Source organism: Rhea americana, unplaced genomic scaffold (genome assembly GCF_003343005.1).
Source record: "Rhea americana isolate MKP2758 unplaced genomic scaffold, rheAme1 scaffold_269, whole genome shotgun sequence".
NCBI classification, from domain to species: domain Eukaryota; kingdom Metazoa; phylum Chordata; class Aves; order Rheiformes; family Rheidae; genus Rhea; species Rhea americana.
In genome coordinates, this window is record NW_028186389.1 from 486,708 (window position 1) to 508,224 (window position 21,517).

The 21,517-nt window shown below is 41.5% G+C and overlaps 1 protein-coding gene across 1 annotated transcript in view; it reads right to left on the bottom strand.

The window, feature by feature from the left end:
* HS6ST1 (heparan sulfate 6-O-sulfotransferase 1) overlaps positions 1-21,511 on the bottom strand; it is a 187,429-nt gene extending 165,918 nt beyond the window's left edge. The window contains exon 1 of the mRNA XM_085307951.1: positions 20,770-21,511. Coding sequence (XP_085164077.1) covers positions 20,770-21,287 — 518 coding nt within the window. The 5' untranslated portion in view covers positions 21,288-21,511. The remainder of the gene's footprint in view (positions 1-20,769) is intronic.
* Between the last annotated feature and the right edge of the window lie 6 nt (positions 21,512-21,517).

Here is a 21,517-nt window from a genome sequence, read left to right on the forward strand (position 1 = left end):
AGGAATGGCAGTGCCAGAACACAAGAGGGAATGTTTATCCCAACTTCCAGTTCAGTTCCCGTACCCAGTTTCTAACAGACGGCTACCTCCTTTCCTGCCCTGCCCGGTACGGCAGGGCCCCGGGGCAGGCTGGCGTACAGAGATGGCACTAGGTCACTTCCCTTCTCAGCTCCTTAAACCTGACCGGCAGATGGGCACTGTAAAGCAGGGAGAGAAAGTTGCAGGCTCAGGCTGCCAGCGAGGCAACATTCCTCTACTGTATTGTTAATTGCTCAAATGGTCCCTGGTGTAATTTTGGCCCAGGACGGTCAGTGCTCTCACAAACAATATTTAGGCACAGCTCATGATTTAGCCAGGGCCAGGGACCGTTCCCAAAAGACACCTTGCATGCAAGTATTCTATTTTGAAGGGTGACAAAGTTTAACATTACAGATTTGAGGTGTTTCATGCCAATTAGCTGTAGCACAAAAGAAAGATCTGGGCACTTGTAATTCACTGGTAGATACTTAGCCTTTACAATGTTTTCTAGGTCTCTGTCTTCTTCCCAGCCCATGACTGGTTTAGGTCAGTCCTGAGCACCTTAACTCACATCCGATGGGAAAGGCAGCATATGGATCAGGTCTGCTCTAGAGTGATGTGTTCTCATTGCTCTCATCTCAGAATCACAGAGCGCTTGAGGGAGTGAGCGACCTTTAGAGATCATCTAATCCAACCTCCCTGCTCAAGCAAGGTCACCTAGAGCAGGTTGCCCAGGACCCTGTCCAGATGGCTTTTGAATATCTCCAAGAATGGGGACTCCACAAGCTCTTGGGCAACTCATTCCAGTCTCGGTCACCCTCAGACAGACCTTCTTGTTTCAGCTTGTGCCTATTACCTCTCATCTGATCATTGGGCATCACTGAAAAGAATATGGTCCCATCCTCTTTACTCCCTTTACTCCCCTTTCCCATAGGGAGTTCCATCCTCTTTATTCCCATAGGAGTTTCATAGAAGGACCCGTTTCTGAGGGTCAATTTACAGATCACCAGTAGCAAGAGAAACATTTGAAAGTAGAAGTGTGTCACGGAACAATGAAATACTGGAATCCAGGTAAGAAGGGAAACAACCCTTAAGAGAAGACATGGAGCAACTAGTCTAATCCTAGAGAGATTATCTGCGAAAAGGACACTCAAGGCATCTGGATACCAGTGAAGGAATTGTATATCTGATTTCTCTTCAGCATGCTAAGTTTACCTGCAGTGTTTATATGTAAAGTTCAGATGGCACTTTTTCAAACTACGTTCTATGTCTACATTTCTTGGTAGCAGCCTAGCAACAACACAAATAAATGTTTATAATTGAGAAGTAGTCAGGAGTCAGTCAGCAGTCAAATTTATGAGGTTCCTGCCAATTTAATTTGAGAGATCTTTGAAGCAGTTTTGCCCTTGGCTTCCAAGGGGACCGATGACACAAGGACTCGCTTCAGCAGAAGAACGGAACACTGTCACAGCACTGAGGGCTGCCTTCCGCATGGAGTTAGAACTACTCACAAGCAAGTGCATGCAGAAAAGCTTTACAACTATTTGATTCATCATATACATATACATACAGATAAACAGACTCATACAGAGGAAGAAACATTGCACATACTTAATTTCAGTCCATTACAGTACTCTCGACACAACACACAAATCCCTGTGGTAGAGGCACTGTACTGCATGCAAAAATAGACAGTGATATAGTTGAAAATGCTGCTCACTTTTTGTTTCCCCCTCCATGCTCCTATTCAATTTTCTTAAAATGTCAGTGTGGGGTAAGAACAACAACTGGCAAAGCACAGATATATCGTCACCATTTGATGGAAGCTTCAGCATCTTTTCAGAGCACTTGCCAACATAATTAAATTCTGCCACTACAGATTCTTCAGGCAAGATTTCTAATAATGCATTTCCTGCCACATTTCCTGCCAAAATTTAGAAATGCCAGTCAGAATTCTGCAATAAGTCATACAAGCTTTTTTGCATGCCATAAAATTTTTCTTTCTTTCTTTCTTTTCTTTTTTTGGCAAAAATATTACTACTTAAGGCAAGGCAAGAGCCCTGCACTGCAATGACAAACATAACTCCAACATGTATACTCTGAAGAACAGGAAAATGAAACAAAAGAATAAACCATGCTCTTTTACTCCACCCTTTCCTCACTAAAACAAATAAACAAACAAACAAAAAGAGGTAGGAATTCCTCTCGCTACTGAGAACATCATTAGATCTTCCTTTACTCAAAAAATGATGAACAGAAAACCAGCCTCCTAAAGCCCTAAGGGACATCTTTGCTGTTTCTTGCTGATGACTAATTGCATAGGGAAATAAATATGCACCAGAGCTGCTGGACTTGATCATGCTAAACTATATGTTTATATACCACAAAGTGCCAGGGCTAAAAAGCTTAGAGTTGGGCTCCAGTCTGCTCACATATGGCAATTCTCATAAAGAAGTAAAGATCAACCAGTGACAAGAAGGTTTTTCCTCAAAGCCATGCATTCACTTATTCAAGATTTGCTTTTCCAGAAGAACCTCTGACATTTGCATGGTACCTGTCAAAGTTCCCCAGAATCTAAACTTCCCACTTCTCCTTGTTCATGAAAACAGAATGAAAGTTGGATGGCGTGATCAAACCCAGAAAGCAGCCTTCTGAGATGTACCATAAAAATTTGAGTAACAGCACAACCTCACTGAAGACAAGCAAAATTAAGCCAGAGAAAGCCTAAAGGCAAACAGACATACTTGGCCAATGATCTGAGGTATCTTCCAGTGTCCTTTTACCGCCTTTCTTTTCTACCAGAGTACAATGTAATGCAACATGGAAACCTAACTAGTGTTCCCACACATGGTCAGATACAGATTATGCCCAAGCCTCTGACTTGTTGCCAGTGAAACCAACGGCTCTAAGCTACAAGTTGCTGTGAACAGCCCAACACTTTTTTCTGTCACAGAGACATGGGTTCTTTTCATCCACTCCAGATGAGATCAATATTACATTAGTGCTCTTCAGTTTGACACCTGATCTCCTGACAGCTGGATGAGCCACAGCCTGGCTCTGAGCATTTCCACTGCTGCAAGAGTTCTGTGGGAAAAACTGGAAATGAAGTCCTTTAGTGTACCTCTCCGGAGAGCATGAACCGCAACTGTTATCCACGCTTGAGTTTCAATACTAAATTGCTGAAACTAAACCCAGACTTTCCTCATAAGTGGCTAAGAATCCTATGACAGGTTCACTTAGCTTCTGTGGCTTTGAGCCAAATAAACCAATTCCATCTTTCTCAGGTTGAGAGTTAGCTGAGTGCCTGCAATTGAAATTCTTTTTTTCTTGATGTAGAGAAATAGAGATTAAGATGGGAGAGGAGGTGGCATACAGTGGTTAAAAACATAAAAAGTTAAAGAATGTCCTGCGCCAGTGTGTGAGAAACAGAGTTAATGCATATAATTTTAGAACCTGTATGACATTTTTACCTCATCTTTCTTCTTCTGCCACTGTGATGGCACAGTTCTTACCACTGCTAAAGACTGAAGTAGCAAGCAAAAGATACACATCAAACAGTTTTAATTCAAGAAAAATACCAGAGATGCTAACTAACCTTCCCCTGTGAACCAGAAGGTAGGGAGCCAGCAGACTAGCTAGAGCAATGTAGTTGTTCTTATTCCAAATTCAGTAAGTTTTACATCAAAATATTTGAAAGTGTGCTACCATCTCAATTTACAGAATGCTTTTAATGTCCCCCAAACTGTGGGTTTGTTCTTGTCCCATAGTAAGTGTGAGGCAGCTTTCCCATTGCCACAGAGGGCTGAAACACTGCCCCCCTTACTATGGGAGACAAGCACGCACCTCGGCAGGCCGAGCAGAGCCTGAGTTCACCTGCCAGGAATCCACACCCTCACCTTGCACTAACTTGTTAATGGAGTCATACCTTTAATGATTCCTACTTTAGAGACATCTTCCTTCTCCTGAACAGGCAGAACTAATTAGATATGAACATGAACCAAAACTACATGCTAAAGCTATAAGAATTTTGAAAAAGTTGAACTCCATATTTGAAGCCCACGTCCATTTTTTTTTTATTTCGGATGCTAACGCAGTGTCTATTACTGTTTTCTCACTTGAAGCTAACTGATAAGGAAAGCTGCTCCTGTCTCCTGGGTAGCTTACTGTTCACTGTCTTTATGGAAACTTCTTCAGAGCTGTAAGTGGCTCTGCAATGTTACCATTGTAAAAAAAAACAGAAATAAAAGCACCAACCACCTGCCCAAGCTAATGAAGTGACTCCACCTGTGACTACGTCCAGAATTTTCATTTCAGAGGGCTGTTTTCTCGTACTCCCACTCTGCATGTCTTTGACACAACTTTTCAAAGCTGAGCAAGTTGATTGGAACAGTTTTGGTTGTTCCTTGCACAGGAATTGGAGGGAAATGAATGGAAGTCTGAATTGCAGTTTTCGCACTGATCTAGGCATGTTCCAACAGCAGCGACGCACTTAGTACCCGTGTCCCCCTACCATCACTATTTTATTTACAGAGATAAGAGTAGTCTGGCATGACATGAGAGGCTAGGTAAGGCAGCCTTAAAACATTATGAAGCGCTTTGCCATTCACACAGCTCAGCTTCTCCATCTAATTCAACCTTAGATGCTTGACTAAAACAGAAAAAGCAAGAGGAGTTTATTTAGTGCCACGCTGATAGTTGCATTTGCAGAGAAGACATCTGTCACCTAAGAACAGCACTGAAATGACCCACCAGATGGATAAGAGCTTTCAACACTTTAAACATGTTCTCCATCGATCTAGTGACCTGCGAGCAAAAAGCCCCATATATCTCCTTACAGGTCCCCAAGGCACTGGTCCCATCTCCATCTCTCTAACCAAGTACAGCACTTACAAATACTTTTCTCATGTATGTACTCCCCCTCTCTTCCCTGCAATGTCATCAGCTGTGTGCTGAAGAGAATGAAGAAGGAATTTTTCAAAACTTGCCTGTAGCTTTCCCACACAGGCTTGGAGGTATGATTTAAAAGCATAGCTTAGAAGCATGTGAACTTCTATAGAGTTTAAAGGAAGCCTAAACAACTAGGCCTTTGCTTCAACTTGCATCATCAAGCAAGTTTTTTTTTAAAAAAAGTGTGTAAATAAATAAATAAATAAATATGTTTGTATGTATGACATGTAATGTAGTTCTAGCTTTAGCCATTAGTTACATTTAAATGGGTTATAAATAGTAAAGGGGAAGAAAGGCCAATAACCAGAATGAATCGGCATAACCAGCTCCTACTCTGAGTTCCCGCACCACCATAAACACTTGCTTAATTATCTTCTGGAGCATGAAGCCTGTATTCTTCATTGCAAAAATCCACTACGATTCAGAGTTCCTACTCACAGCGCGTAACTGGCTTTGTTTAAAGGAAGGACTGTTTGTTCTTTATCCTGAGGGAAGTTGTTAACGCCCAGTCATTTCCCCTCCTTTTCTCTCCTCACTGACCCCACAGAGACCACTTTATGTGAAAGAGAGGTTTTCTTCTCTTTTGGAGAAAGGGATATTAGAGCAGTATACATTGTACATAAATCCTGAAATATCCGAGAACTTAATAGCTGTTACCTTCGGAATTTGATAGCTCTGGGTCTGTTTTGCACTAGGATTTTTGTGCAGATTGTACAACTTTACTTTCAAAATAATCCAAGATGTCATAGTTTATACAGCTATAGCAATCTGCTTCGGTTTCATGCATCTATTTTAACTTGGCTCGGTTTACGTTTCTGCAAATATCCTAATACACATGCGTGCTCACACACACACACGCAGTCATGAAAAGAAGATGTAAAAACACATGTATGTTCTTGGGTATGTGAGTAATTTGACTTCCACATGAAAAATCTGTTCTCTGATCCTTTCTACACTAGACAAGAATCCTCTAAATCTCTCTTACCCACAGTCTTATAGTTGTCAAATATAACTGTTCTTTCTGTTCTCATGAGAAGTTATTCGCAGATTTGGGACTGGCCAGGCTTCTATCCAGAAAACAGCCTTTTCATGACAATCCCCAAATAGCTTCAGAAGCCAGGAAATATCCTAGTTAGGAAAGGGGTGGATTCATCCTGCTTGAAAAATTTGGCAGACCAAACATCACACATCTCCCAAATGTTTAAGGAATTCATCCTTCAATTTCTGCAATATTTCCAGCTGGGTGTTACACTGACAACCAGTGCTTTATCACAGCCAGCCCCTACCCACACAGCATAACGGAGATACTATTGATCATTCAGCAAGTTTTATAAATTACAGCTGCACCCTTCTATTGTGATTTATATTTTCATTATAGTCCAGCTGCACCTCAAGCATCAACTCCTCCCTCCAACACTAGCTAGAGCCCAAAGAAGAAACTGCCCTCCTAAGAAGGCCCTGCTATGGACACTCAGGCAGAAGTTATTTCCAAATGGAAGCAGTCATGCAGGGGACAGTTTGCAGCAAGATTACTTCTGTATTTGTTTCAGCATATTTAGAAAACTGATTTAGAAGGTCTTTATTTACAGTGTCTGACTGAGTGACAGGAAATCTTTTCACAATCACCTTGTAACATTGTTCAATCCAATTTCACTCTTTCGGCAGATCCCGAGACAGGAAAGACCATACAGTACGTTTCTCCTTTCCTCTGTGGTGAGGCATTACCTATCAGTGCAGCACATGCCTGGGCACTCAATAAGCATACACTGTAATCTCGGATTTGAGGTCCTGGCATCCTGGCACACACCACAGCAAGCTGTTTAACCTTTGCCACTGTTCCTGCATTTATAAAAAGAACATATCATATCCCAGCTCAGCATGGCATAAGGATTAGTAGTTATACTGTCAAGGACTTTGAAGTAACAGAGTATGTGCACGTACACATCCTACCTATATGCTCTTTAAGAACCAACAGCCCTTACAGGCCTTTGTTAGGTAACAGCTTTGTCTCCTGTGGCCTCAAGACTCAGAAATTAATGGGATGTAAGCATTTCTTCTGCACTTTTGTGTGGGTAATGCGTTTCAGAAAGCTCCAATGCAATATATTCAACAGCTAATGCAATCAAAAATAACTGTTGTTAAAATATGTAAGTTCAGGCTGCAAGTAGACCTTTCATTAGAGGTGAGAACCAAAGTTCTCTGCTGCCCTTTAGAAACGGTGCCTGGGCTATTCACAAATGCAACACTGATATTCAGGTATTGCAAGAATGTTTCTTTTTCTTTTTTAAACCACTAGAAGAGTTTGCTGCTGGTGTTGCATCCTTTGCACACTGGTGTCTTGGGCCAGTCACAAAGGAGAAGCTTAAAGGCTTTGGTGACTGGTGTGGGGGGAACAATACACCATTCCCCTGGGGTTTCACAAGACGAGTGGCCCCTGCACTTGAGATTTCAACAGCTTGGAAGAAATATAAAACCTGTGCTCAGCAGCTACAAAACCTGCCCACACTCCTGTATCACCTTACAGTTTTAGAAACATAAAAGTCAGCTGGGTGAAGAGTGTGCACAACCCATTCTCAGCACTGTCAAACAAACATAAAAACCTACCTGAGCAAGCCAGGACAGACAGTCAGGCTAAGAACAATTTCAGTTAGCTTCCCTGAAGTACCTAGTAACATGGGAAACAACCCAGTTTTTGTAATAAACAACTTACACACCCCTGGCTGGGCCTTCTGCTGGGATGGAAATGGGATGGATAACTTCCTACTGGTTTCCAAAAGGTAAAATCCTATTGGAGTAAACAAAGCTGATTAGAGTATCCAATTTCAAAGGTTCAGATAAAGCAAGTGTCTCTTTCCTGCAGTCAGCTACGGTTACAAACTGCATGGAAACACTTGAGGCAACTACATAAATATTTTTTCATAGGAACTGCTGTTATAGGTAATGGATGCAAAGAGGCAGGTGGCATCTAGATTAGAAAATATGGCATAAGGTTAGTCCAGAGGAGAATTCAGTGGTATTAATGAAGAAGGAAGCTCTCAAAATACCTGACAGATACAAATGTCTAACTGACAGGCACATAAAAGCAATACAGATTCAGGTCCTAGTTTGGCAATCAGGATATTCCAGGACATCCAAGGCCAGTAACCTCCAGGCAGCAAGGATATACGATTCCTTTCCTTCATACAACAACATGTTTGGCCACACTGATCCACTCATTTGCCACCTCACTACTTGGCAATACCAAGTTATCACACAGTAACCTGGTTTTTGAAACGAGAAAATGGAAAAAGGACTAGGTAAGACTTCTATGCCTCAGTCACCTGCAAGATAGCTAATCCATGCCAAAGCACTAACTAAATCCTGATTTTGGAGACTGCCCTTGAGCTTAAATTAGGCTTTCAAATAAAGATATTTCCCTTTAATGCACTGCTACATCACAAGAGCTATATGCAGAATGCCACAGCATCAAGCACCTTCAGACTACCTGAAGGCAAATTCAGGACCTTTTCAATTGTCTTAAGGTAGCTAACACACTAAGAGTTATCACAGAACTTGCCAAATGCTTTTTTCCAAGGATTTGCCCAAATCTTATTTTAAAAATACATTCTCAGCACTTGCTAGTGAAAAGTCTACATGTGTTCCAGAAGTCAAGCACAAATGTCTTTAACGTGTGTTAAGCTAGCTGTCTCATGCACCTTGAGGAATATACGCTATCCTATATTTATCCACAGTAGACTTTTCAAGCATTTTGCTTGCATGCTGCAGTCCAGTACTACTCCTTTAAATAATTACACACAGTTTCAGTGCTAAGTTCCACAGAACTCTCCAGGCAAAATCTGGCAGAGCACTGGCCTTCCCCTACACAAGCAAGGAATTCAAACTATGTCTTCATTAAGATCAAAAGACTTCATTGTTATTTAACAAAAATCTTTATTGTTTAACATATAGTCTAACACATCTGGAAATCCTAGTCAAGACAAGACTTGTGTGGTTTCCTCATTTTTTCCTTATCCATAACTAAGGAGTTATAGACTCACCAGCTCATTTCTTTTCTCTCCCAAATCTCAGATTCTCCTTTCATAACCAAATGTAAAACTTTTCTTGCCATTAAACAGCTTCCTCATAGTCCCTTTACTGTGGGAGTCGCCTCAGTCCTCATGACATGCGATCAAAACCTGAGTTCACATTAACAAAATTGTGGCAGCTATTTTTCAGTCTATTCTTGACATGCCTGACTCCCAGCTATCACCTACCCTCTGTCTAGAAATCGTAAACAGGGCTACAGTGTTAAGCTTTGTAGAAAGTAGAGTTTTTTTTTCTTCTTTTGAAAATCAAAACTCATGTATCATTCTGATTTTTGTTTTACCACTTCAGCATTTGGAGTTGGCATTTTTTCAAATGCAAATGACACCCTCATACAAAATGCTAGTCTGCTTGCCTGCTCGGAGCCTGACTGGCTCTGGAGCACTGGTGGCTGAACAGTGGCAACCCTGCGACTCTGAATCGGCAACTGGTTCATTTGGCATTTCTGTAACACACACGCTTGCTAGATCCCACAGGCTCCCTAAACACGTATCAGTTTCACTCGATCCACTAACGTCATGAAAACAAGCTCTCCTGAAGAGTGTTAAGAGGCTCACGTTCAGACAGCAACACCTCACTCAAAACTCGAGCATATTAACTTCGCTGTAGAGATTAACAATTTGTGATGTTGGCACTGTTATGTTATGTAAACCTAAACCTTTCTGAACTATTAAAAAGGGGACATTTCAAGAAGCAGAACAAAAGAAAACCCAAATAAAATCCCAAGACACAAAGAGCATCTGGAAATAGAGGCATGGGTTTTCTTTTCATATTCTGGAACAGTGGGGCTCACCATGCTGCAGTAAGACCATTCCCTCCATCACAAGCAGGCTGTGAATTAACTGTAGGAAAACATGGGACAATTTTGCAGCTACCTCCTACCCTGTTAGGCCTCGGGCTGCTAGTCTAGTCAGCTTTAGAAACACCCAGATTGTATGCAAAAAGAAGATGGACATTTTTAGGTAAGTGATTTCCACCTAATCTGATTTATCCTAACTTAACAGGGAACATGACTGTCTTGTACAAGTATACAGCATTCATTTGCTCTTACATACTCTTTCTAAGAGAATAAAGCCAATCTCATTCTCTATTAAGTGATTGCTTTAAATCCACCCAAAAGTGATCAGATGGTTGGGAGCCCAATGTAGAGCTTTTTGGGCATAGGGGACTACTTTGGGCATGGCTCATATACTGCACAGGATCTCTTTCTTCAAGAAAAGATGACATAACCTTCAAATAACTAAGAACGGGACAGAAAAGGACTCCAACATTTCAGCTCCTGTCTCAGCACCAAATATTTCTGAAGCTGCCGTGGCAAAATGCCCGCACTAGCCTTTTCCATTGCTATTAGCATTCATCATGTGCATAACAGCACAGGTTTATGAACTCCCTCAGTCATGAACAACAACCAGAGACCTCTCATGTCAACACAGGACACTTCTCTTGTTAAACAGGCTAAGCGTGTTAGAAAGGGTGACCGAACTTGCCTGAAAATTTAAGTAGTATTGGAAGTAGGGATTGCTGGCTGATTCAGAGTTTACATCCTGTATCCAGCAATTTATAAGAGGGAGAAGGGTTAAGCAGTAAAAGATCTCTAAAGTGAAAAGATGATGATTTCATTTATCAAGCTCAGGAAGAAAGTACCGAAGCAATCGTGGTACAAGAAAATGTCAGCCTGGAGGAAAGAGCTAGTTTGGTGATTAGAAAGGATGACCAGGCATCCTGAAGAAATAGCATGCTGTTCAGACAAAGCCTGCGAAGAGGAGAAAGAGCAGGATTAAATGCTGCACCCAAGCAATAGCTTGAATAAAGAAGGGCAAGACTGAGTCATTAGAGATTTTTGCTTAATATTACACTTCAAAATCAAAGCTATTGGTAGCAGCAGTAGGAGTCCTGATATATGTAACACAATACAGTTGTTAAAAATACAGGACCTCACTTGTATACTGAGGAAATTAGAGGTGAATTCTTTGGCCAGAAGATCTACGGCCCTATTGGAGTCAGGCTACGTACACTCTAGAAAAATGCCCTCATTTTTAAACTTATATGGGGATATGTTAAAAAAAATAAAAAAACAGAGAAAATCTTCAGGGCAGAAAAGGCTTCAGATGATTTATTTCAGATGTGTTGCAAGTAACTCAATAACCCCAACCACAACAGTATGATCAGTGATGGAAACTTGACTCAGATACTTGGAACTGGAAGGATTTCCAAGTTCCCATTTTGGCCCCCTAAAAAAGATGCTAAGGCACTTCCTGGTCTGACAGGGCTCCTGTGCATATTAACAGGGTTTCCTGTACAAGATACAATAGATTTGGTATTTTCCTTACTGCGGGTTTTCATATAAATGGCCCCAACTGCACTTGATTCAGCAGACAGGATAAGTCACACCTGTCTCTCCTCTTTCAAGAGACCTAGCTAAAAGAGGTATAGGTGGCAAGAAAAAAGAGAGAAGAGAAAGAGAGGAATAAAGAATAGCAGAAAGTAATCCCGTCTTTTATAATTTAACACATGTTAACAGACAGGATGGTTGACTGATTACAATTATAGCTTGTGATTTTTGTGCTCCCAGTTCTTTCCGAACCTCCACTAGGAAAGCAAAAGCTGTCAGGCACCTGATGAGTCAGCATGCTGCCGCTGTTTGTCTTAGCTATGAGGCATTGATTTTTTCCCCAACACTTTGACATAGGTCACAGGTACCCTAACTGAAATCTTTACTGAGAGCAAGAGCATGAGGTAGCATGAGCTGTTAGTTTAAACAAATAAACAAAAAAGTCAGTTCTATTTTTCCAGGATGTTTTATTTTTCTGAAGACTGAGAGGAGAAAATACAAAAAACAAAGACTCCTTTTAAAGATGATAATGATAAAAATAAGAATGAATCTTGCCTGCTCTTCTCAAAAATTTATCTCAAAACTCCCCGAAGATTTCCCTATAATTATGAATCTCATAGTGTATGTGTATGTATAATTACACAAGAACTAAGCCTAAACTTTAGAATAACTCCGATACGCAGAAGGGATTTTTAGCAGGTAGCACTTCCGCATCAGCATTTCTCCAGAAACCAGGTCTCTTTCAACCGACCTGAAATTAGACAACAAAAAGCCACCAGACATTTTGAAAGTTTAAGCAATGCTATCTAGTCCTGTCAATACTTCAAGATAAACATTAACAACAACAACAACAAAAAAGGTAAGTTTTATAAACAATGCAAAAAAGACTCAGTGAGCTCAGAAAGTTACTCCTCCACACAGAAGGGCTCAGCAAAAGGAATGCTAATGTTTCAATCTGCAGCAAGGTGTAACTGCAGAATCTCCACTTAATAGGCTAGAGATTAGTTATGCAGCAAAATACACAGTTAGACCATAAAAAAGTTAATTGCAAATCACTGTTTTCTGGTTTAAATTGGCAGGAAATTGTGAAATATTTCCTCTATAAAACATAGGTGAGCTATTATGCAGAATTTACCATTAACACAGTAGAAGAGAAGGAAGTACAAAGGCAAAGTAGTAATAACTTTTGCTAAGAAACCAGTTGCTTCTGAAAGAGACTGTCACTGGGCAGGAAAGGACTGTACATAAAAATATAAGTCTGAGATTTATGGCCATCACTGGCTTTAAACAGGCCACTTCAGAGTTGTTTTAGGCTGCGAACGAATATAGTACCAGGTGCTATTTACTACACACCTTGTAAGAGGTTTTGGGATATGCAGGTGAAAGCACTATATAATTAGCACTGCTAAGAAATTCAGGTTACAGTTACAGTGGACAACAAAGAGTTTCTTAACCCTTTCTGAATGAGACATATGAACACGAAAGTGCTAGAAAATTTCATATTCTTAGCTCGACTTAGCAGTTTGTAAGGATGAAGCAGCGTTCAGTATAGTATCTCATACTTCAAAGGAGAAGCACAAGATTAAGAATGTACACGTGCCATTTAATACAAGTAAAAACAACTAAGCACTATCAAGGATGTGCTTGTTGTTTGATACCTTTTCTCCACATGGACCTCTCCTGAAAATGCTTTCTCTAGTTATGAGATACCTCAGAGTCCAAGAAACATGCATTGGTAAATAGCTCCTCCTTTGGCAGTAACAGAAAAGACTATCTGAAGCATCCTCTTCAGAAGCAAGTCTGAAGCTTGACATGCTACTGTACAGAGGTGTTCAAGGCTGTAAGTGTCTATATGGCAATAATCCCCCCCAAAACTCACTCTGCAAGTGAATTCTCTGCCTGGATTTTTAGTACTCTGTTATGGCAATAGCAGAAGGATGAAGAAAAATACATCAAGTATTAACAACAGAGACTATGTCACCTTAGATCTATGCTAGTGAGAAATTCTTCTCATCAAACCTCACTTCAATTCTGTTAGGAAAACTGGATTTTTATTTATTTATTTATTTTTTAAGGTCAACCACAACTTCAGAAACGAGAGAATTTGTTATAGGCTGCCTCATCCCTGCGTTCCTCCAATGTTTCATACAGCCTTCAAACACGCTATCACCAACAGGCTTGTTCAGGAAGGTATCTGCTACTGATGTGCAAGTATCCTTCCCTCCCATTCGCATCAAGCAAGACTCCTTCAAAGAATCTTGGTTCAGTTGCTATCAAAATTGTGATTATTAGAAATTAAAGACCAAGCTCTATCTTTGCTGGATAAAGCAAAATATCAGTCAGTAATGGAAATTTTTTCTTCCCTAATATTTATTAGAAATACAAACATAAACAGAGATAAAATTTATGGAGTCAAGACTACACAACTTTGGCTTTCTGATGCCAGTGCACAGATGTTCACTAAAAAAGTGTCATTTATTTTACGCATTTAGATAAAATTCCTACCACAAATTCAGTAAGATTACTGCCAAACAACTGTAAGTTTAAAATAGAGACCTTGTGCAATAAACAGAAAAAAGACACAAAACAATGACCTCTGTTCTATGGCCAATTGAAGGCAACTATCCATGATGCTCTCCCACTTTGAGACCTACAGAATCCACAATCTGTAAAAGACACTACAGAGAGACTTGGAAGGTATCTGATACATTAAATAAGTCAGATATTCTTCACTGAATTGAAATCAGGTGTTTTCCATCTGCACAGTTGAGCTTTGCTTCCATGTCAGAACAACTAGATACAGCAGGCACAATCTCAACCTCTTTGACGAAGCTCTGTCACGATTCTCTTACTGGCTCTTTGCTGCTGTTGTGACTAACATTTGGGTTAGGAACACGTTGGCAAGCAGACATCCAGGACTCTGAGTGCAGGAAGCGCAGTGCATCCAAATATGACTCAGATAAGACACAACACCAATCTCACCTCTGAAACAAATTCCCCTCAAAAAGTTCTCTTAAATAACTGTTCACAAATCCTGAATTGTACCAGCTTACACTTCTCTAGTTTCTACAACAGGCAGCCAAAATCCTCCACCGGCTCCTGAACAAACCCACGAGGAGTCTGCCCTGCACATCAGCAACGGAAGAGGCCACAAAACGAGGCTAACCTCTTCCTCTTTCCTGGAAGAAACAGATGGCTCCGAGGGGAAGTGGCATTGTAATAGTCTCCAAATTATAATATGATCTCCTCCAGTAATGCTTTCTTAGGAGGTAATATGACCTCTTCCAGTTCACGTGCTAATAGCCAACTGACCCTCCCCAATCTCCTACAAGGAAGGGGCCCTGACGTATACCCCCAAACCAGGTACCTCCGTAGCTATCAAGCATCAAACATGCAGATTGTGTACTATTTTTCACCTAAAGCCCCTACAGCACTAATGAGCTCCAACTTTCTTAAATCACTATTTTTTTCAAAGGGTGACAGAAAGATCCCAAGGTGGCATTGACGAAGATCACATTAGTTTGAAAGAGATAAATGCACACTGAAATTACTCAATAAGAGATACAAGAACGTGCCCTTTCTTTGGCATTCCAAACTCACAGAACAGGATTGTTCAGCACAGCCTTGAAAACAGGACCTAGCATCACCTTGGACAAGACGTTTCACAAAAAAGGGCTACAGACCCTAAACTAATTAACCTCAAAAACACTGCATGTACTTGCAGTGCAAAGGACATGGTAAAATATATCAGCTGTGCATTTACAGTGGGCCCTTCCTAAAAGGCTATCCTTACATTGGGGATACATTTCAAAATGTTATAAAACAGCAGCCAGTTGAGATATTAATAGGATTCACGCCAGCTCTTTTGAAGTAATTATATCTGAACTGCTGTTAAAAAAAAAAGGTGATTATCAAAGCTTTTTTACTCAGAATAGCATAGATTTTTCCCTGCTGACTGAGAAAAGATAAGGGTAAAAGGTCAAAATCTGAGGTCTGGGTAAAGAGCGTTTGCAAATTTGTAAGCAGAAAAACAAAATCACTAAGTTATGACACAACTTTTATTTAAAGAATAATGAAATGTAGCCAAATGCACAGTCTTGCAAAAACAGGTTAATAAAAGTATACACTCAAGCACGGACTTATCTAGGGCCATATCCTTTCTACTTTGCTGATAAAGAAAAAAAATACAAAGAATAATTAAGCCTGACACAGTACCTTAGTTAGAAGCTTTAAGCTCAAGATGAATAAAATACCTTAGGGCAGCAATTTGAAGAGTTCCAACTTTCAGCTACTTTTAGTTATGATGTCAAATTTAAACACTTTCACCACAAACCTATTCAGCCCTTCAGAGCCATTAGGCTCTGGAAGGCCAACCTGGCTTTATGGACAAGCACATCTGAGTGTAATATATACTGGGCTTCATATCGGGCCAGCTGGCTTTAAAATGCTCTATGTGCCAGGGACTTGAGAAAAGAATCAGGCCACTGAACATACCATACAAATTACACCGATGCTTCCCACCAGTCTTTAAGAGAAGCTAATCTGAGCCAAACTGGTGAGTGGAGAAAAATGCCCCTCGCTTTCTGCAGACAGGTATTCACAACCTCCAGCACATATAGCTCCACCAAGAATGATAACCCTGAGTGTCTAAAAAGTTCTAATATTATAAAAATGATGTGGTAAAACCTTTTACTCTCAAACAGCTGGTCTCTTGACAATGTGTTTCTGCAGCTCCTAAGCACAGATATAATAAAAACCTCATCAAGAATCGAGAACAGATCTCAGCAAAGGGAGAGATACGTGTTTGGAAGCTGTGAAAGTTCACACTGAAGAAAAAAAATCAAACAAACCACTGAGCCCTGTTAATTGTTTCTTTTCTGAGGGTGGTAGTGGGGAGGGAGCTGTAAATAGCTCATCAGAGAGGCTCCAAAACAGAGTCAGGCTGATCTGTTTAACCACAGGTTTTATTAACCTGCCATAGACCTCTTATGGAAAAAAAGTACTTAGATTATAATTTTCTCATTTCTAAAGCATCTGAAATCTTGAGAAAGAATGGCAAAATTGCAAGTGTGCGCATGCTTTTAAAATTATGAAGAAATACTTTTGTTAATTTTTTTTTCAGTGTGAAACACAGATGAAAAAGCTCAGCAAGCAAACTTCTATGGCAGACTTGCATAGAAACACATGCACAAAGCCAAGACGAAGCTAGCCTCTTGAGGATTCTCATAAAAAAGGGGAAAAAAAGAAAAAGAAATGGCAATCTACATGGTGCTTGAAACAAGGCTTAAGGGAAAGCGGAGCATGTGTGCGAGTTGAGGGAACAGAGCTAGCAATACCCTTCCAACATTCGACCAAATGCATAGGCTCTCCACAGCAACAAGCAGCTCACACCAAATGCATTTTTAAAAGAGCTGTATGCTTTATAAATCATTTCCATGTGAATACTGTGTCCTGAGGAAAACCACCAGCTTAGATGCTCTCATTTTCATATGAGGTGGAAGAAACCAGTAAGATAGCAACAAAGCCTGTGTGCGTGTTTAAGAAAAGGTGGGAAAGGAAGCGCATAGAATTCCCTTAGCTTAATTTATCTGTGTTATTGTTCCTACAGAACATTTCACTAGCATCTCGCTCATGCAAGAAAACATCTTCAAAACACCTAGCTCCGCTCTTGTGTGGGGAGCACAGAAGAAGGATGCAGCCAGCAGGGCACTGAATCACATTTTCGCTGGAGGCCAACTCCAGAACCTTTCTGACACCTCTATAGGCTTTCACTCCGACCTTTAACAGATGAGATGGACAAGCCAGTAATGCATCATTTCACAGATGTTGCTAATTCTGGAAGTCACATTAAAAAACTAAGCTGACACAGAAGATTTTTTCCTCCCAAAGTCAACTGAACAGATTACATCTCGTGCATCTTTAGGCACCCATCTCAAGACAAATTTAAGGGACTGGTTCACAGAAAATGCTTAGTTTCTGCTTTCTGAAATCTCCTCACGATGACTCAAAATAGACATCCTAGTATTACCATCTGCTTTTCTTTCTTTCTTTTTTTTTTTTTTTTTAAGAAAAAGTTTTTTCCAACAGTTATTTAGGGCTAACTGTACAAGGAATGAACAGGTCTCCATTCCCCAAAATCTTGAAACTTGCCCTCTATCAAAATCATGATGAGAATTGCAGGTAACTGACTTAACTGATAAACACAGTCTCAGTGTTCCTTGGAGTCCCAAGTTTTACAGCCCCCAAACAAATCAATTTCTTTCTTTTACTGGCTGTGTATAAAACATAACATTTGCTTCAAGAAGTGCTTGTCCAGAAGTCTTTTGAATATAAAACAGGGAAAATTATTCACAGAGATGGGGAAAAAAAAAGAAAAAAGAACAGTAAAATTTAGTGTGCTGAGCCATTAGAACTAAACATCCATTTCTGGGTGTTTACTATATCAATACAAAAGAAAAGAAAAAAAGAAAAAGAAAGAATTTGCAATCTTTGGCAGTCTAGGACTCCTAATCATTAAGTCCAACCCAGAGCAGCAGAACAATAAAAAGAGCAATTGCATTGTAAATTTATGTACCATGCACAGGTTATGGAATGTAGTGCAATAGGGCACTATGCAGTGATAAAACTGCATTCCTCACAAAGTTAACAGCTTTAAGCTCATGATTTGTACATGTGGGCACTACAGAATGACCTTCAAGCTTTCCAACGTTCCCAAGAAGGCAGATTTATTTGTAATCACAAGTTAGCTGTTTTATTTGAGGGATAAACATATAGTTGAAAGAACAAAGGTTTAAACATCATTAAGTAGCAAATGTAGAGAAGCTGGTACATTAGATTTAAAAGTAAATTTGAAGCTCATACTGCAAAAAATCAGAGTAAATAATATGAGAATTTGAGTGAACCCTGCCAGAATGGTTGTTTACTGCTTTTATTTATTTTTATTTTGGGGAGAGTGAAAGAAAATGTCATAGTTCAATTCCACTTAATACAGTAGCCTTCCCAGCACACGCCTTATATAAAAGTGAGGTTTTTTTCAACAAAAGAGATACAGTGTTCAGAACAGAGAAAGTTCTGCTAGTGTAATAGACATAATACTATCTCTTTTCTGACAAAGGAAATTCATCACTTTTTTTTTTAATATATATTTTAAACAAGCACTTCCTTCTGTTTTTCCTAATTTTCTTAGACCTGAAATAAGTAATTTTTTTGAGAAGGTGTCTACTAAACTGTACCGCAGTCCAGTTCAGTGGTGTATCCTAGGACAGTATTATTAAAATAACTAGCAGCTGTTCATTTCACCAAAACCATCTCCAGTATACAATAAACGAACAGTCAAGTATGCTTTTCATTCAGCTGACCAAGGCTATAAATCTTAAATTATCTAAAACTTCCACATCCTCACTACACTGCTGAAAATGAAGTTCTAATTTAGATTTTAGGAAGTAAAGAGGCCATACTAAGCAGAACTATTTCTGGATATGTGGAGAAATGATGGAATGGGACAGGGTTAATTATTTTTCCTATACATCAAGAATTAAGCTCATAGTTCCTTAGGTTCCAAAAACAAATGGCAAAGAAAATCTTTTTCACAAGTTACTGAGAAGAGGCAATATGCATCCGGTTCTCAATTTCCTATGAGTTACAGTAAGGAATTTAATTATTACTTCACAACCTTAACTACCCTGTTCTCAGGTAACGATACCAAAACCAAGAACAACTAAACAGGATAGTAGAGCTAAATACTGAATAAAGAGCAAGCTTTAGTGTAATATTACCAGTGAAAACATACAAGGGTCTGTGATGATTCATAAACCCAGACAGTTCTTTATATAAAAAGTTAATGGTTTGCTAGCCAAGTGCCAAGGTTCACAAAATGGGTAAATTTTTCTTTTCTTTTCTTTTTTAACTAGGTTTGAACTTTGTGCATTTTTCATTACAGTACACTACAGTAAAACCCTGAGCTCACCTGGTTGCTGTTGAGATATTTTGCTTATAGGTGTTCTCAAGCACCTTATAAATAAAATAAGAGACCACAGGAAAGCCTGAATAGACTCAGTCCTTTGGATATATGCTTCAGTTTGCTGCTCCTGGCTCAGGCAGCATGACAGCAATTTCACTATAGTACTTGGATGACTAACACTGAAATGGGTTGAAAACAGCAGCAGTCATGACAGAGACAATAAAGAACACTGACAGCTGCACACAGCTCTAGTGAAAAAAAATGGTGAAAATGGTTTAAAGAAATGCAGAGAAAAAGAACAGTTAAACCTACTTTCTTTAAAGTCATCTTTCATTAAAGGGGTTATGTATGATATTAGCAATGTGTATATAAATAAAACACATGGCATAAGCAAATGCTAGCATGAAATCTTGCACACCTTTAAGAATGAAACTTTAAAGCAAACAGGTTACAGAGTGTTGTAATAAAAACACTGATATGTTAAGGATGGTGTGAATGAGGTTAAAAAAATAATAATCAAATTTTAAAAAGCATTTATCTCCTGAAATGAAAGACACAAAGGTATACTGAGTAAAGGAAGCAGAATCTTTGGACAGTTTTTAATATAAGTCACTGTCTTTATCAGAGAACTTCAAACAGAAAATTCCTCTCAAGTTCATCATTTAGAAAGAGATCAAGGTACAGGAATGATGGGATAAGAAAGCAGGGATACACCGAGTATTAATGAGGATGCACTGAGGGGTGCTTGCTAGGGCTTTAGGATGATTTTCCCTCTTGTCTGCTGCACAGATGAAGGAGACACAGGGGATGTGTACAGGCTAGCTCCTTTGCATAGGAGATTGCACAGCAGGTCTCTCATCAAAGTAAATAGCAAGAAACGTACAAAACCGTGCTCCAGGGATGTTTTCTGTGATGTGCAAAGACATACCAGGTTATCTAGGGGGGAAACAAGAGGGTGAGCACAAGGACCAGAGGTCTGGAGTGCATCTCCTCTGGAGCATGGGAGCACAATCTCCGCGGGAGGAAAAGGGGCGCACGGGTTAGGACAAAAGGGATTAGAGGGCAGGCGTGAGAGCGAGGCGGGGTGCGACGGGTGCTAGAAGACGCCAAGTGAGGTCTGAGACAAAGTGTTTAGAAATGAGTGGAAGCGGCACAACGACGGAGGTTTGTTACGGGGTCCACAGAGATCGAGCGCAGCACACAGGGCTGCCGGAGCAGAGGAAGGGCACGGGCTGGGGGCGCAGCATATCGGGGTGCGTGGGAGGGCAGGAGCACCGTACCCGCCTGGGAGCGCGAGGGAAGGTGCAGGGCACAGCCCGGAGGCTGGGAGCGGAGGGCAGGCCGGGGCACGGCGCGCTGCCGGCCCAGGCAGGGGCGCTGCGCAGCGCCGGGGGCCGCGCGGGGCGAGCGCGGCGCGGCGCGGCCGTACCTGGGCGCCTTGGCGGCGGCGCTCTCGCGGCGGTCCAGCACCCCGGGCACGCAGTTGGTGAGCTCGGTCCAGTCGGCGTGCAGCCCGCAGCTCCAGCCCGTGGAGAAGCGGGAGAAGAGCCAGGTCTCCCGGCGGTTGGGGCGGTAGCAGGTGCACTTCTTCTGCCCGGGCCGGCAGTCGCAGGGCACCTCCAGCCGCACGTTTTGCACCAGGTGGCGGCCGAAGGTGGTGCCGCCCGTCTTCTGGATGTGCAGAAAGACGATCACGTCCTCGCCCTTCATGTCGAAGGCGAGCTCCCGCTCCAGCTCCCGCACGGGGAAGTAGTACTTCTTCACGTAGTGCGGGTCCGGCGTGGGGAAGAGGTCCAGCTCCTCCGAGTAGGAGCGGCCGCTGGGGGAACCCAGGCTCAGCCCCGGCCCCACGTACTGGTACAGGATGAGCATGAAGCACACCGAGACGGCCACGATCAGCAAGAACTTGCTGGTCCTCTCAACCATGGTCCTTCCCGCACGCTTCATGTATCACCATCTCCCGGGGCTGCCAGCGCTGGGCAAACGGCGGCGGTGCCGGGGGGCGGGCGGCGGAGCCGGCGCCTGTGCCAGCCGCCTCCCCCCGCCGCTCCCCCGGAGAAGAGCCTCCCCGGGGGCGGCGGGCCGCTCCTTGGCTTGCCTCGGCTCCCCGCCCGCCCCGCCGCGGGCAGCGCCGGGCGCGGGGCACGGGCAGCCCGCAGCGAGCCGCTGCGGAGGGG